This window comes from Pseudopipra pipra, chromosome 10 (assembly GCF_036250125.1).
Source record: "Pseudopipra pipra isolate bDixPip1 chromosome 10, bDixPip1.hap1, whole genome shotgun sequence".
Classification (NCBI taxonomy): Eukaryota; Metazoa; Chordata; class Aves; order Passeriformes; family Pipridae; genus Pseudopipra; species Pseudopipra pipra.
The window spans coordinates 7,735,958-7,750,000 of NC_087558.1; the positions used below are offsets into that span (position 1 = coordinate 7,735,958).

Consider the following 14,043-nt stretch of genomic DNA (forward strand, 5'->3'; position numbering starts at 1 on the left):
TACAGTTTTCAGTTTGCATAATAAATACTTAAAATAAGGTACAACACTAGGAGCATTGGTTGGTAGTTATACTGTCTTTGTTAGAAATGCTCTAATTTAATCTCTTCATAAATACCTAGTAAATATATAGTGAGTGAAGACAGAAGGAACTCTTCCCTTCCTGCCCCCCCCCAGTGCCAACCACTGTACTTCACTCATTTAGTTGTATTTTTTCATTTACATTGCTATATGTTATGGGTCCTTATATGAAGATGAATATTAAGAATGCACTGTGTGCAGGAAATATGCTTCCTCTTTGCATTAGAGGAGTTGGGTACAGAACCTCATTTTAAATAAAAAAATTCTTGTGCAGAAACTAGACAATCTGGAAGGACCCAGTTGTAAGAAGTCCAATTACTGTAACAGGAAATTCATGTGTTATACTTCCCAGTCTGATTTGGGTTTCATGCGCAGTCATTCCTAAATCCAGAAAAATAGTTCACCTGAATGCATGATACACTAAATATAATTGACTGTACAGTTCAATAGGTAATGCTTGCCAACCTTAATGTGCTTTACCTCATCAGATCCACAAGTGTATATTTAAATTTGCAGTACTCTGTATTCTAAAAATAGAATTGACTCTTGGTGTGGTTACAAGAGGGCAGGATCAGACAAAACCAGGCTACAGGAACATGTGCTGAGGTGGTAAGAAGAAAAGAGGTCAGAGAAGCCCTGGCCAGCACCCAGTAAGTGCAGCCGTCCCCGCACAGACACGGCTGTGCCGCTCCTGAGCAGGGCTGGCTCAGGCAGCACCGCCCACGTCCACACCCCCCACCACTGTCCCACCCCCACCCCGAGCCAGGGAACAGTGCTGATGGTGTTCCCAGGACCTCCAGGAGGGCGAGTTCTCCCTGTCAGTCGCTTCATGGCATAACAAAGATTTGAATTCCGCGTCATCGTAAGTGATACCACACTCTGAACCTCCCCCAGTTCTGGGCAAAATTTAACTTGCCTTCATTTTATTGCTGTGAAATTCTTCACCACTCAAGCTATTGACAAATGCAGTCTGTAGTTCAAAGAGCCTGCAGCCTGATCTCTTCAAACCTAGTATGGAAAGCCCTTCTTTTCCAATCAAATTTGCAATTGGACCAAAATATTGAGTCCACCTTCAGATCATCACATTATCACTGATTTTAGTGCAAATTGTATTTAATAACAGAAACAAATTGATCCTTGCTGTGTGGTTGATAACCTGTAAGTGTGAAGGCCTTTTGTGAGATGTCTCCCAGTTAGAGCGTAACTTGTGCAGAAAAGACATGAAGGTTCATGCTGAATTGACTGCTGATGTGAGCATCACTGTGATTTTTTTCCTTGAACAGTAACAGTAGCTGATTATATATCACGAGCTGAATCTCAGAGTAGACAGAGAAACCCTCCAAAGGAGACACTAGCCAAAACCAAGAAAGAAACGGTAAGACTTTTTAATGTGCATTTCCTTTTTTTTTTTCTCCCTCGCAGCAGAACAGTAAAGGAATGAAGGCTTCAGTTAGCTTGCCCTCATTTGGCTACAAGTACATTTGAGTTCAAGAATAAATCATTAGAAGCAAAATGGCCCAGAGTAAACAGGGCTGACAGTGACTTGTAGACTGTCATTGTAGACTTTAGGAGCCAGGGTAATGCTGAAATTAATTCTGTACACATTTTAAAATACTACACTTAGTAATGTTGCATTATGTAATAAAATGTGAAAACTGTCCCTGGTGAGTCTTGAGAACTAATCCTTAGGGATAGAAGATTATTAGGTTGCATTTTTAGTGACTTGTACAAACTATTTTAGAAGGAGTTAATTTTGCAAAGATTGTGTATTTGAGGTATTTTGTCCTTAAGGGATCAGAGTGGCATTACATATCCAGAAAAATAATCAGAACTGAATAAATCAGAATTTATTTCTAAAGTAACAGTGAACGTATTGCCACAAGTCACGTCTGAGATCAGCAAAACAAGAAAGATCCATTAACAGAATCTAATCTTGCTGTACAGACTTTGAAAGGGGTGTGAAACTCAGTTTTTCAGTTGAGTTGACTCCTTCATGGGCTTAGACAAATAAATAAAGCATTCTGGGTGTGCTGGGGACGAGTGTTCCCAGGGTTACCTTGGCGTGATTTCCTTGGAACTGTTTGATACAGAAGTGTCCTATAAATGACAAGGTAAGTAATAGGATGCACTGAATAACAGAATACAGGCACAAGAGGTGTTTCCTCTTGCAGAGCTGCTGTGTGAGCCAGAGGGAAATTGAGATTACACTCTGTATTGTTATGGAATTCTTGTATTACCCTGTTCTTGTTTTTGCAAGGCAAAAGACGCGATTGACGAAAACAGCCCTTCTGAAAAGGCAGTGAATGGTCCTGCCACCACTTCTGGGGATGAGCCTTCTAAACTACAGCACAGCCCTGATGAAAAGAAAGTCACTGTTCAAGAGGATGGAAATAATCAGGAAGAAGCAGTCCTGAATGGTGTTTCATAAACTGAAGTTCCTAGTTTACAGTTCTTTTACATTACATTTAAAATAGTGCTTGTATAAGCTTGCCAAAGATAGAATATGGATCGCCAGTCTTGACACCGCACTTTCAGTTCCTCCATTTTGGAATACAGAAAGGGGAGGGATCCTGAAGAAATCATATGTTAAACATACTTTGACACCTACTGTGTTATAAATATATCATCAGATGTGCCTTGAGATAGTATATGTAACATTTAAATAAACAAAATTGCTGGCTATAGGAAATGTTATTTTGTTTTCAAAATACGGCAAAGATGTGAGGGGGATCCCTAACATAATACTCTTTATGAAAGCATTAGCTGCTTTTGTTACATTTTTAATAATATGCAACCACTTCTTCACCTGAGGAATACTAGAAAGAAATGCAGTCTAAAATATTTTGCACTGAAATGTAATTTCTCCATTAGTTTAGTCTGGAAACTGGTCTGTTTTAATACATGTTTTTTAAATGCTGTATGTAGAGGAAAAATCTGCAGACCACTGGAATACATTTGTTAAATTCTCATAATCTGCAGGGATACTGGGTGACATTGGCAGTGACTGTTCTACATTGAGGCTTTGTTTGGTTTATTTATTAAACTGTACAGTATTTAAAAATCAAACATAGCTTTAGTTAACACTAAGCTGAATTAGTCATGTCCATTAAGACATAACCTGAACTACTGAAAAGATCAATTTCCAGAAAGTTTATTCTGTATAAACTACATATGTTAGTCCTTAGTAGAGTATTTTTATTTTTGTTTTGGTTGTTTGATGTGCAATATGTTTTTTTTGTATGCTGGTAGTAAAAGAAAATAAACTTTGATCTTCCATCTGTTGACTGTTTCTATCAGAAATTTAAATTACTATTGACTTTAAGGTTTTCAAGCTGTAACTAACAATTGAAACTTACTTGTGAGGCAGCTTGAACCTTTAACTCTTATGAAAAAGTTTCTGATGTGCTAATCTTCCTTTCTTTAAGGTGACTATGACAAACATCAGTTAACAAGCCTAAAACCAAACTCCTCATCTTGGAGAATCACTAACCTGACTAACATATATAGGAATTAATGCATATGTAGTTTTTGACTGAGAAGTTAAAGCATGACACACCCATGCATCTTTTCAGGCACATGAGCCAGAGCAATGAAACACAAAACAGGTACAGAAAAACATCTGGGTAGGAAGGAGCTGTTGCAAGAAGTCACAGCAGAGGACAGTGCTGAAGTTGTGCTGACTTAAATGAAAAAAAATTGTCTTACCTGATTTTTTCAGAAGTGAATAGGGACAAAAGATGGGTGTTCTGAACCACCTGTGCCTTCAGCTGCTCTGCCTGATACAGCTACAGCAGAGCTGTCCCAACCAGGCCGGGGTGTGTGTGTTAGTTCAGGAGATGTGCAGTTTGTAATATGACTTTAGTATTGGATACCCATCCACAATGTTCCCTCCTGGAGAACACACACAGTTAAATTGTAACTCTGAAGTGTGCTCAAGTATCTCAGCTGATCAGGCAGGCACAGGACTGGAGAAAATTAAAAAAACACGGAAGGGAAAAAAAAAGAGCTAGCTATGCTTAAGAAGTAAGTAGTAGTTGCCAGGAAAAAACTTAAGTACAGAAACATTCTGCATATGGCTTGGAATGTGCAGACTGACTGCACGGCACTGTTCCAGCTATCCCTCACCCTGCTTTAAATTCTGTGGCAAAGAAAAGTTATTCCCCCTTTCCGTAGGTTCTCAAGGTTACCTCTTTGATGCTCTCTCCCGAAGGCACAGAACTCTTCCTAACTGTTGTGGTAATCCTTCCTAAATGGCCTAGAACTAGTCCACAGCAGGCAGCACTCACACAGAGGATGTGAGATGCTTCCAGCAGCATTCCCAAGTCCAGGTTCTGGGAAATGAAAGCTCCCAAGATTATGAACAGGTGGATGTTAAGTCCCACAGGTGCTGTGTGGCGGTTTTTCTGTAGTTCCAGAAACACTGGGAAGATTCTTGGAATACGACAGAGCTCCTTGGCCCCAGCTGGGATCCTCACAAGGACAACTGCTGGCGGGTGTGAGGCCTCACCCAGCACAGATCCAGCTCACGTATCCTCAGTGGTCTATGTAAAGAGTTCCTGTTTCCTAATCCCTATAAATGCAAACCTTATGATGTGAGTTCTAGCTTTGTAGTATATGATAATGTATAAGATTACAGTACTTCTACTAAAAATATGGAATTTATTAAATGCTGTAAAATCCATCAAAACCTGAAAGTTACTAAAAAAATCTGAGACATTCCAGACTCATCAGTAACACTTAAGAAACTCAATCAAACCTTGTTTTTCACAAGGCAAAGACAAGGGAGTACACTGTTTCCTGAACTTTATTTCTTCAGTCAGAGACAACCACACATCTGTCCCAGCTATTCCAATCAAAAAATCCTCTTGCTTTTTCCACCCCCTCCCCAAACTGGTTCACTGTGTTAACTTTGGCAGATGGAAGAGCAGCAGCATTTTAAACACAACTAGTTTAACAGAAATTAGGCAAGAGCATGTAAGTCTGCCTGGTAACATGCACTGCTCACACCAAGTTATTGCTCTCTAGACTGAAAATATTTCTGAGTGGCAGATTGTGCTGTTTAATAAAGAACAGCTATGAAAAAACTTTTAAGCCTGACTCCCTCACACATTTCCCAAAAAAAGTGACTGAGTAGGGAGGGAAGCAGCTCCCTGGATTTGTATTCCCAGCTTCATTTACACAGAGTCAAAGACTGACATTAGAACTTTTCTTAAGCTGTTTATCAAAAATAATCATTTGCAGGGACAAAACCTCTGATAGATTTTTGTCATTTTTTAGCTTGGTCTTCCAGTAGATCTTTAGCTTCATTGATTTTGGCTGCTACATATGGAGAGCCACCTAGGAAAAAAGAGAACCTCACATCAGATGAAAAGAACCCCCACATTTTTTTCTGTTGTTAATGCCACAGTACAGAGGAAAAAAAAGTGAGGATGGTCTGAGAGTTCTGGCAGTTGAAGAACAAACTGGTTCTGACTGAAGCACACAGTCACTGCAGGAGCTCAGCGTCACACGGTTCCTGTTAGGTGGTTTTTAGTTTACTGGAGTGGTTTTTATTTCCAGTTTTATCAGTCACAAATGACTTAGCACAGTCTGTGATGAATACAGAAGTGTTGAACTAACGTCTGCAGATAACCCTCCCCCTCCTTCAAGGCCACCACACAAACTGCTGCTGTACCAAAGGACTGGTTCAGCTTTTAAACATGGCAAACAAATGACTTAGGGACATTGAAACAGAATTCACAGTGCAAATGCACCAAAACTGTGCATCTCACTGCCTGTGAGATGCAACAACTGTGTTTCTAGCATATATACCCTTTAATTGTACTGTAATTACTGTATTTACTTGAAGCTTAGTTTGTTTAGGTAATGTAAAACATGAAATGCTCAGCAGTCTCTGGATAGCTATTTTTAGGTTCTCTATATATTCAGCAAAGTTAATTTTGAAGTTAACTTCTGCTCAACATTATCTATGAAAGGCATATCTCAAGGAGATTTTGGATTTTGGTGCATAAAAGTAATGAATTCAACAGTCACTTTAAAGGAAGCCATTTTACCTTTTAAGCGACGATTAAGAAGGTGAATGCCGAGCACCAGCACATGACTCTGACTCACTGAACAGAATTTAGAACAGGTAGAGATGCCTCGAGTTACTAACTCTGAGCACAACTCGATTCTGAGCCCTCAGAGTACCACAAACAGGAATACTCCATAGTTTAATGTCTTCAGCAGCTGCAGAAGGCTCAATACCTGCCATTTATGGTGAACTCCCGAGGCACTCCCATAAACTCAAACTCATATACTTGTGGTATGTGAAGTGCACAAGTATACTCTGGGCTTTCACCTAAAATTAAGGCGATTTCAAGTCTCATTTTAACAAATCCTATTCTAATCTTATATTCACAGGAGACTGAGCAAGTAACAATTGCTGAATCTGTCTGCTTGCTTTTAAAACATTCACACAAAAATATGCTCCAAACCCACATGAGGTAAGGCACCCTAAAATTTGTTTTCAGTTTTCTGTGGTTTTTTTTTAATAACTGGGGTAGTCACTTCTTCCTACACAGTTCCATTAATCTGTGTTAAAAACATGTATTAATTAATCAACATGACTTAATTTCCTTACCTTTATCTGGATGATTCAGAAGCATGATCCGTCTATGAGCTTCTCTAATTTTACTTCTGTTGGCTGTAGGGCTTTAAAAGAGAGAGAAAAACTGACTTAAGAGATGCTCATGAAATCCTCCAGATTTTCAAAAGCTGAGAACAAGTGAGTACTCTGTCTTATCCATAAACTCTTTGGCTAACTTCTTTGTTTTTCTTTCCCTGCTCTTCATGTGTAGTGTGTAAATCCTGGAGAGGGTTTCTAAGGTTTTTCCAAAACACTATGCTGAAAAAGACATGTCAGAGCAGTCTAACAGGGTGGGAGTCATCCACGTGGTTGAAAAGACACAGAACTACGCTGTAACGTTTTTATTGGGAAAACTTCCTAGAGGCTGGAGGAAAAAAAATAATTTGCTATTGATTTATAAAAAATAAGAACATAAAAAAAACCCCAAACAACAAACTTCTCAGCTGGAAGTTTCCTTCAAACAGAAATGGTTCTTATTTGGTAAGATTTGTGCATTTGGCCTGAAGTGTTTTGGCAGGGATTGGCCACCATACTCAGATCTGTAATGCTTTAGAAGTGATACAGATACAGATACAAGAAGTGGGTCTGCAGCACCCACACACTGCATCCATCTGAAATTCCCCAGCAGTGACAGGAACCACAGCAAACAGCACAACCATGTTCCCCATGCTGAGTGGACCCCAAGGAACCTGTATTTTGCATGTGCTAGGGAACTGCAGATGTCTGGAAGTCCAGAGGGAATTACCTTCAACCACACTCAAGTGCAGCAAAGAATCCCCAATAAGCACAGAAAATCCTGAAAGGCCACTTCCTATTTCCTGACTTGGCAGTGACATTCCCAGGGGATGCTGGGTGTAGGATGGCCTTAAGCACTGAGGATGACATCCCTTCCAAACAAGGGCAGCAGCAAGGAAACTCCGCTGCCTCCTTTTCACCTTTCATGTCTAATAAATTTCCTTTACCTCACTCCTAGTATTAAAGCTGCTTCTCGTTTAGTCATTTTGGGTTCAAATCCACCCCTGTAATAACCACTGAAGGCCTAAAAGAGAAAACATGTTAGTTTAAAAACCACTAATTTTTAAGTTTATAAGTTAAAACAACTCATTATTGCCTTAGAAGCTGCTGAGATTTTTAGTCTGTAAAAATAGCAAAGCTGCTTCTGCGCTTGTAATGAGAAATTTACTTGGAGTATCATTGTTTGAGTACTTAAAATTGCCAGAATGAGCACACTATTAGCTAATCACCACCAGAATCACTGAGATTGTTACTACTGACAAAATTACGTTTAGCATTAGAGGAAAATACAGCAGTGCTACAAAGACAATAGTCTGTAGTTATTTCACCAAGTAAACTTTTAAATAAAAAGATGGTACTGATAAACAAAAACTTACAGGTGTTTGTAGGTTCTGAAGTGCTTGTTTAACTTGTGGCTCCATTTGCTTCATAGCTTTTACTGCATAGCGACCTTAAAGAAGAGATCAGTGTTGATCGAGACTAAGTACAGGTCCATGAAGATTTAGCAATTCAGTGCAACTGGTAACTCATGGATTAAAACATGGAATGAACTTTTTTGGGACATAAAAGAGTAAGAACTTCGACCTTTTGTTTAATTACAGCCATTAATACAGGTTCTCCCAAAAGAGTGTCCTCTATCAGCTATTAAACTACCTTAAAAACAGTCCTGAAGCACAGGTAACTATAACTGGGTGTTCGGTGTCCTCCCATCACTACAAACCTGCGAATCCAGCCGCCGCTATGGCCAGGCCGACCGCCACCATCGTACTGGCCTGCACGGGGAACACAGAAGGTGGTTGTTTGCCAAAGGATAAATTAGAAAAGCCACCCGGCAGCGCGAAGAGCGGTTCGGACGAGCGTGTACATTAGTGTACGCACTGCCATCAGCCCGACGCGGGGCACAGCGGTCACGGCACGGGCGCGGCGCTCCCGGTGACCGCGGGGACACGGCGAGGGCCGCGGGGTCAGCGGGAACCCCCGAGCTGGAGGGGACGAGGCGAGCCCGGCCCGGCGGCCCCGCGTTCGCCCCGAGGTTCGGCTGCGCGGCCGAGGCGGGAGCCGGCGGCCTCCCCGGGCCCCTCGCACCGCGGCCGAGGGCGAGCGGAGCCGCTGGGCCCGGGAAGGGCCCCGGGAGCCACCGGCCCGGACACCGGCGGCCCACGGACACACTCACCATGTCCGCCCCGACCGCCCGGCCGAGCCCGGAGCCGCAAACACACCGCGGCCGCTGCCGTAAAGCGGCGGGGCGGGGAGCGAGCCGGGACACCGCCCCGGGAACGCGAACGCGGGCGGGGCGTGAGGGGACGGGCAGGGCCGAGCCCGGCGGGTGCGAGGGACAGGGGACCGGGGAGCGGGGCAGCGAGCGCAGCCTGTGCCTTGAGGCAGCGGCTCCTGCTCAGGAGCTCTCACAGAGCGCAGTGTTACGGCGTTGTAAAAGCGACAGTACAGAGCTTATTCTTAATGTAAATACGGGATTTCGCCCCTGATCCAGAGGCTTCTCGCAGGGCAGGTTCACGTTTTTAGGAAAAGTAGTTTTTCAGTCCCTCCTTAGGTGAACCGAGTGTTGTGTCCAGGTCTGGGCTCCTGAGTGCAAGATGGACAAGGAGCTACTGGAGAGGGTTCAGCAGAGGCCACAAAGATGATGAGGGGTCTGGAGCATCTCCCTTACGAGTTGAGACTGCGGGAGCTGAGCCTGTTCAGCCTGGAGAAGAGAAGACTGAGAGGGGTTCTCAACGCACAAGTGCCAAGAGGTGTCAGACTCTTTTCAGTGGTGCCCAGCGACAGGACAAGGAGCAATGGCTGTAAACTAAACCACAAAGAAGTTCCACCTCAACATAAAGAAGAACCTCCTTACTTTGAGGATGTCAGAGCACTGGAACAGGCAGCCCAGGATGGTCATGGAGTCTCCCTCTCTGGAGACATTCCAAACCCACCTGTGTGTGTTCCTGTGTCACCTGCTCCAGGTGACCCTGCCTTGGCAGAGGGGTTGGATGGGATGATCTTCAGATGTCCGTGCCAACCTTGACAATTCTGTGATTCTTGCATTTGTTTTGTTTTTTATCCCAGTGATCATCTCCCTGTGTGTGACTGCCCCATTTTCCTGTGGGCTGGGCTCCGGGTGCCTCCTTTGCAGCACTGACCGCTCAGGGTCTGCAGGCACGTCAGGCACCAGCTCCTCATGGACAGCCTCAGGGATTTGATTGCTGAAGATTGCTACAGAATGAGGGAGAATTACAGGCATGGCACTTGTGTTTGAATATTATTAATAACATAGTGTCACCTGTTAATAGCACGGTGTCACATGCAACACAACGGTCGAGTCTGTCTGTCTCTCTGTCTGTAGCTCTGGTTTGAAGGCACGGTTTTGGAACCTGAATAACGTGGCAGGGAGACCACGCCAGCCTTTAGCTTCAGATGGTCACAGCTCAAGGCTCAGAGTTCTACTGTCTGACTGACACTTAGTGAAAGCTTCATTGTCATCCTCTGTGCTTCTAGAACATGTCAGTGACCTCATGGACTCCCCGAGGACCTAGTGACCAGAGCCAGCTGGCTTTTGGCTGCTTGAGGCCTGGGACTCACAAGCCCTCACATAAGCAGTTTAGTGTCAGAGCTGACCATTGGCTAAGAAACTTGTAATTCTGCTGTCTCTTGCACTGGAAGACAAAATTTTCCTTTCTTGTTCAGTATTTTCTGAGTACTGAGTTCACTTTGAGTGTGTTGTAATTTCAGTTTGATCTTGAATTGTTTTTCTTGCTAAAATTTCAAGTGTTTGTTTTAATATCTTCTAGGGTAATGTTTGGAAGTGTCTCCTGTCTCTTTCCTTCCCTGTCATTTTAGTAACACTACAAGAAAATAACCTGCTGACTTTTAAAAGGGATGGAACAAAGGTTTTGGTGAAGGCACTTGTACTGTTGTGCAAGTGTTTCATGAGATGGAAATAAAAAGAAACTTTTATATTAGATAAAGCAATTGAATCCATTCATTGCAGATCATAAGGCTCCTGACAGCCTGTAAGACCTGTTCAAATATGGAAAGGGGAGTCAGCAAGTGGAAAAAATCCTAGATGTTTGTTTTATAGGGGTAAAAGTCTTTAAAGGTATATGGGTCTGGCAACTAACTGGATTCTTCTTCATATGTAGAAGACTATTTGGTTTTAAGATGGTTTCCTCTTTGTCCTTTTCCTTTCAAAAAAGGCTGTCCAAAAGAATAATTAAAAAAAAGAAGTTAATGACTTTACCAGGACATTACTAGAATTTATTTTTTCATATTATCTAAACAAGAAGTCCCTGTCTCTTACTTACATGAGGTTTTATTCTTCCATCTTGACAGAGCCTTTGACTAGATCCATATCTTAAGTGGCTTTCAGGAGAAAACTGTCTGAAAGGGAGTTTTATTTTATATCCTTCCTCACTTTCCCGAGTCCCTGTTTAGAAGAACTGGCAGCTCTACTGGCAAAGGGGCTTTTGCAAATTAGAGGTTCTTTCTGTTGTGAAATTTCTCATTTTTAGAGAAAAAGACAGATGTAATGAAATGTGCAAACTGAGAACAGGTAAATAAAGTACCTAATTCTTCTCCTGTGGAAGCCCTTTAAAGAAAAGCCAGAAAGATCTTGGGAAGCCTCTGTTTGCTTAAAAGAGAGTTCATCCTTATTGAGGAGAAAGGAAAATAAGTAGGAAGACCTGGCAAGAGTGGAGGTGGGATAGAGGAATTTGCATTATTGGTACATGTTAGATAACAGCAAAATGGACAAGGGTGAGCCTAGGGGTGGAATAATTTGATTTTTATTATTAGGTAAAATCACACAGCATTTCTAGATGAAATTTCATAATTCCTTTTAAATATGCTGTATCTATTTTTTAGTCCATCAGACAACTCAAACTCTGTTTCTTCCCACAGTTTGTTGCACTTCCCTATTAGATGTGTCCCAACTCGGACATCACTGAGAGTAAAATCAAAGTTCTGTTTGATTTGCCTAATGAGTTCATTTTATAACATCTTATTCCTCTGCATCTTCTGTGGTTCAGCCGTGTGCTGAGGTAGGGAAGGTCATTCACTGGGGAAAATTAATAAGCTCTAATGGGCTCAAGTGAAACAGGTGCACTACAGTTTTTATCCTTTCTGCAAAAGGTCTGTGTTTGAAATCAGGAGGAAGGCAAAATTATTGAGTGTTTAAGAAATATAGTCTCAGTTGGAGTACAAAACCTTTTATTTTGCCTACTGTGTTCCTAAACTGTTCCCTTTCTATAAGCCAGAGAAACCCTGAAGCTTTTGTAGTTTCTTCTGGCAAGTGTTTTATCCTACTGCTATCTTCAGGTTTCCACTCTGGGGTTAAAATGCTGCACGATAGAAGATTAAATTTCTTTTGGAAGCTTTGTCTCCCTGGATGATCCAAAGCAGCTGGTATGTAGAATATAAGTAAACTTTTCGACTTAACAGACCCTTTCTGCAGAAATCTGACTGTACTTTCCCTTAACTGTGTCTTCCACAAGCTGAACAGAAGGTGAAATAGATATCTGTGCTTTCAGAAGGTTTGTGGTGTAGCTGTTAAATGCCTATAGGGCCGTTAAACATGTATTTAAGTAACAATGACAATTCTATGTTGTCACATGCACAGCCAACTAAACCTTACACTGCCTATGCAGTGACTGGACTACCAAGCTGTCAAAGGCTTGCTGACTTTCTACTTGGGGCACCAAGGTACAGAATTTTTAAACACGTTATTTATTAATGTTTTAAGATACATATAGTGAATATTAAGCGTAGATAGAATATCTTGGGGATTTTTTTCCTGCTCACTTTATTCCTGCTTTTTGCCCATACTCCACTTTTCTTATGTCAGCCTGTCAGTTGTAATTTTTACACCTCTTTTTCTTTTCATTTGTACCTTCTCAGATTCTCTCTCTTTTTGTGGTCCTACATCTGAACCATAATACAGTGCCACACTCTCTTACCTGTGGCTGAATGACCTTGGTATAGGGAGCATCACTCTGTCATTAAAGTGATAATCATAATTATTAGAGCATAGAGTGGTTAACACTAATTATAAACTGAGATTAACTTGGTAAGAATGAGTGTGGAATTTTTAACTGAACAAAGCAAGATTTCACTGTAATTTGACAACAGGTGTGAAGTGTGTATGTCTAGCAGGTAGCATATCTGTGTTCATGGTAATCACAAGAAAATCCATCTGACTTACAGTGGGCATTATTTGATGGCTCAGGTGAGATTGTTGGAATGTGATGGAGGGGCAAGGTTTGTCAATGTGAGTAAATCAGTCACAAAATGCCCTGAAGCTGAGCTAAGGCATGCAGAATCTAGATGTGAATATGCTCTTTGAAGAATTTCTAAAGTCAGGTTTGATACTTAGCATCTTTTACCTGCATTGTCCTGGCTTATGCTTCTTATTTAAAGAAAAAGCAATGAGATAATTGTGATGTGTTTACCAGAGCTGTTGTTATTTCTGGGTTTATATTGATTGTTATTACTCAAGTCTTCATTTTTGAAATTTGTATTCTGCCTGGGCTGGTGCCAAAACTTCCATGACTGTGCTGTGAAACTCTATTTTAGGAACACAAGCTTGTGGTAGTTGCAGCAAAGAATTTGGAGAGAGTAAAACCTTTATTTGCTCAGACAATGAATTGTAGTGAGCAACTGTTCTAAAAAGAAAGGTCCTGATTTATAGGCTTCCCCCACATTGAGATTATCCCAGGTTCAAGGTCTGACACAGCTAGGTTCTGGTCTCTTTGTATAATGTAAATTCAGATTTGAAACAGAATCTGCTCCTCTCCTGCATGAAGATTACACTGGCAGCAAGGAAAATTTGGGCAGAGCAGAGAGCAGAATGTGGGGGAAAGAGCAAGAAGAAGGAAGCTACAAGCCTAGGAGAAACTTTATTGATGTTTTTCAGCTGTGAGCTCTTGGGAGATTTCTGCAGCCATTAAATGGTTTTCTGAGGAGAGAGTGGAGGGTTTTGCAGTTTTGTTGGTGAAGGTAAGGTTGCAAGCTGAAACTGTAGTGCACAGGTTGATGATGGAAGCTGTAACAGGCAGTGTTGGGGTTGCATTTTGCTCTTGGTTAGCATGTTCCACTGCACTTGAAAGAATCACTGGATTAGGTGGAACCAGCAGGAGAAAGGGTGAGATGGCTCCTTTTATTCAAGAGCAGCTGACTGACTTTGGGAGTGAAGACTCAAGACCATAGGCAGAGCAAGAAATAAATTTAAAAAAATAAATAAAAAAAAAAACAGCAAAGAACAGGGAGAGGTTTGCTCAAGAGAGGAAATAGCTGAGGGTTTTGGAGGGCATATGGTCAGGCCAGTGGAT

At 41.7% G+C, this 14,043-nt stretch overlaps 3 protein-coding genes across 7 annotated transcripts in view; 2 read left to right on the forward strand and 1 right to left on the reverse strand.

Annotated features, from left to right (window-relative positions):
• FXR1 (FMR1 autosomal homolog 1) overlaps positions 1–3,354 on the forward strand; it is a 32,197-nt gene extending 28,843 nt beyond the window's left edge. For both annotated transcript variants that reach the window (XM_064665926.1, XM_064665927.1), the window contains 2 exons: positions 1,362–1,453; positions 2,336–3,354. In XM_064665926.1, coding sequence (XP_064521996.1) covers positions 1,362–1,453; positions 2,336–2,506 — 263 coding nt within the window. In that variant the 3' untranslated portion in view covers positions 2,507–3,354. The remainder of the gene's footprint in view (positions 1–1,361; positions 1,454–2,335) is intronic.
• Positions 3,355–4,864: 1,510 nt separating this feature from the next.
• Positions 4,865–9,007, reverse strand: DNAJC19 (DnaJ heat shock protein family (Hsp40) member C19). The gene is made up of 6 exons (XM_064665932.1): positions 8,895–9,007; positions 8,442–8,493; positions 8,098–8,171; positions 7,669–7,745; positions 6,701–6,771; positions 4,865–5,415 (listed from the first exon to the last, which is right to left on the reverse strand). The coding sequence occupies exons 1-6, from the start codon at positions 8,895–8,897 to the stop codon at positions 5,345–5,347; spliced, it is 348 nt and encodes a 115-aa protein (XP_064522002.1). The 5' UTR covers positions 8,898–9,007; the 3' UTR covers positions 4,865–5,344.
• Positions 9,008–9,155: 148 nt separating this feature from the next.
• The window catches only part of LOC135419504 (uncharacterized), a 280,805-nt gene continuing 275,917 nt past the window's right edge, over positions 9,156–14,043 (forward strand). For all 4 annotated transcript variants that reach the window (XR_010433024.1, XR_010433025.1, XM_064665930.1 and 1 more), the window contains exon 1: positions 9,156–14,043. This exon is cut by the window's right edge and continues 3,583 nt beyond it. The gene's annotated coding sequence lies outside the window, so the exon portion shown is untranslated.

Bases quoted from the DNA above. Each gene is read 5' to 3' on its own strand.
- DNAJC19 (XM_064665932.1), bottom strand. The intron at 6,772-7,668 runs GTAAAGGAAATT...TCTCTTTTAAAG, and splicing joins GCTTTAATACTAGGAGTGAG to CCCTACAGCCAACAGAAGTA. The intron at 5,416-6,700 runs GTAAGGAAATTA...CTTTTTTCCTAG, and splicing joins TCTGAATCATCCAGATAAAG to GTGGCTCTCCATATGTAGCA.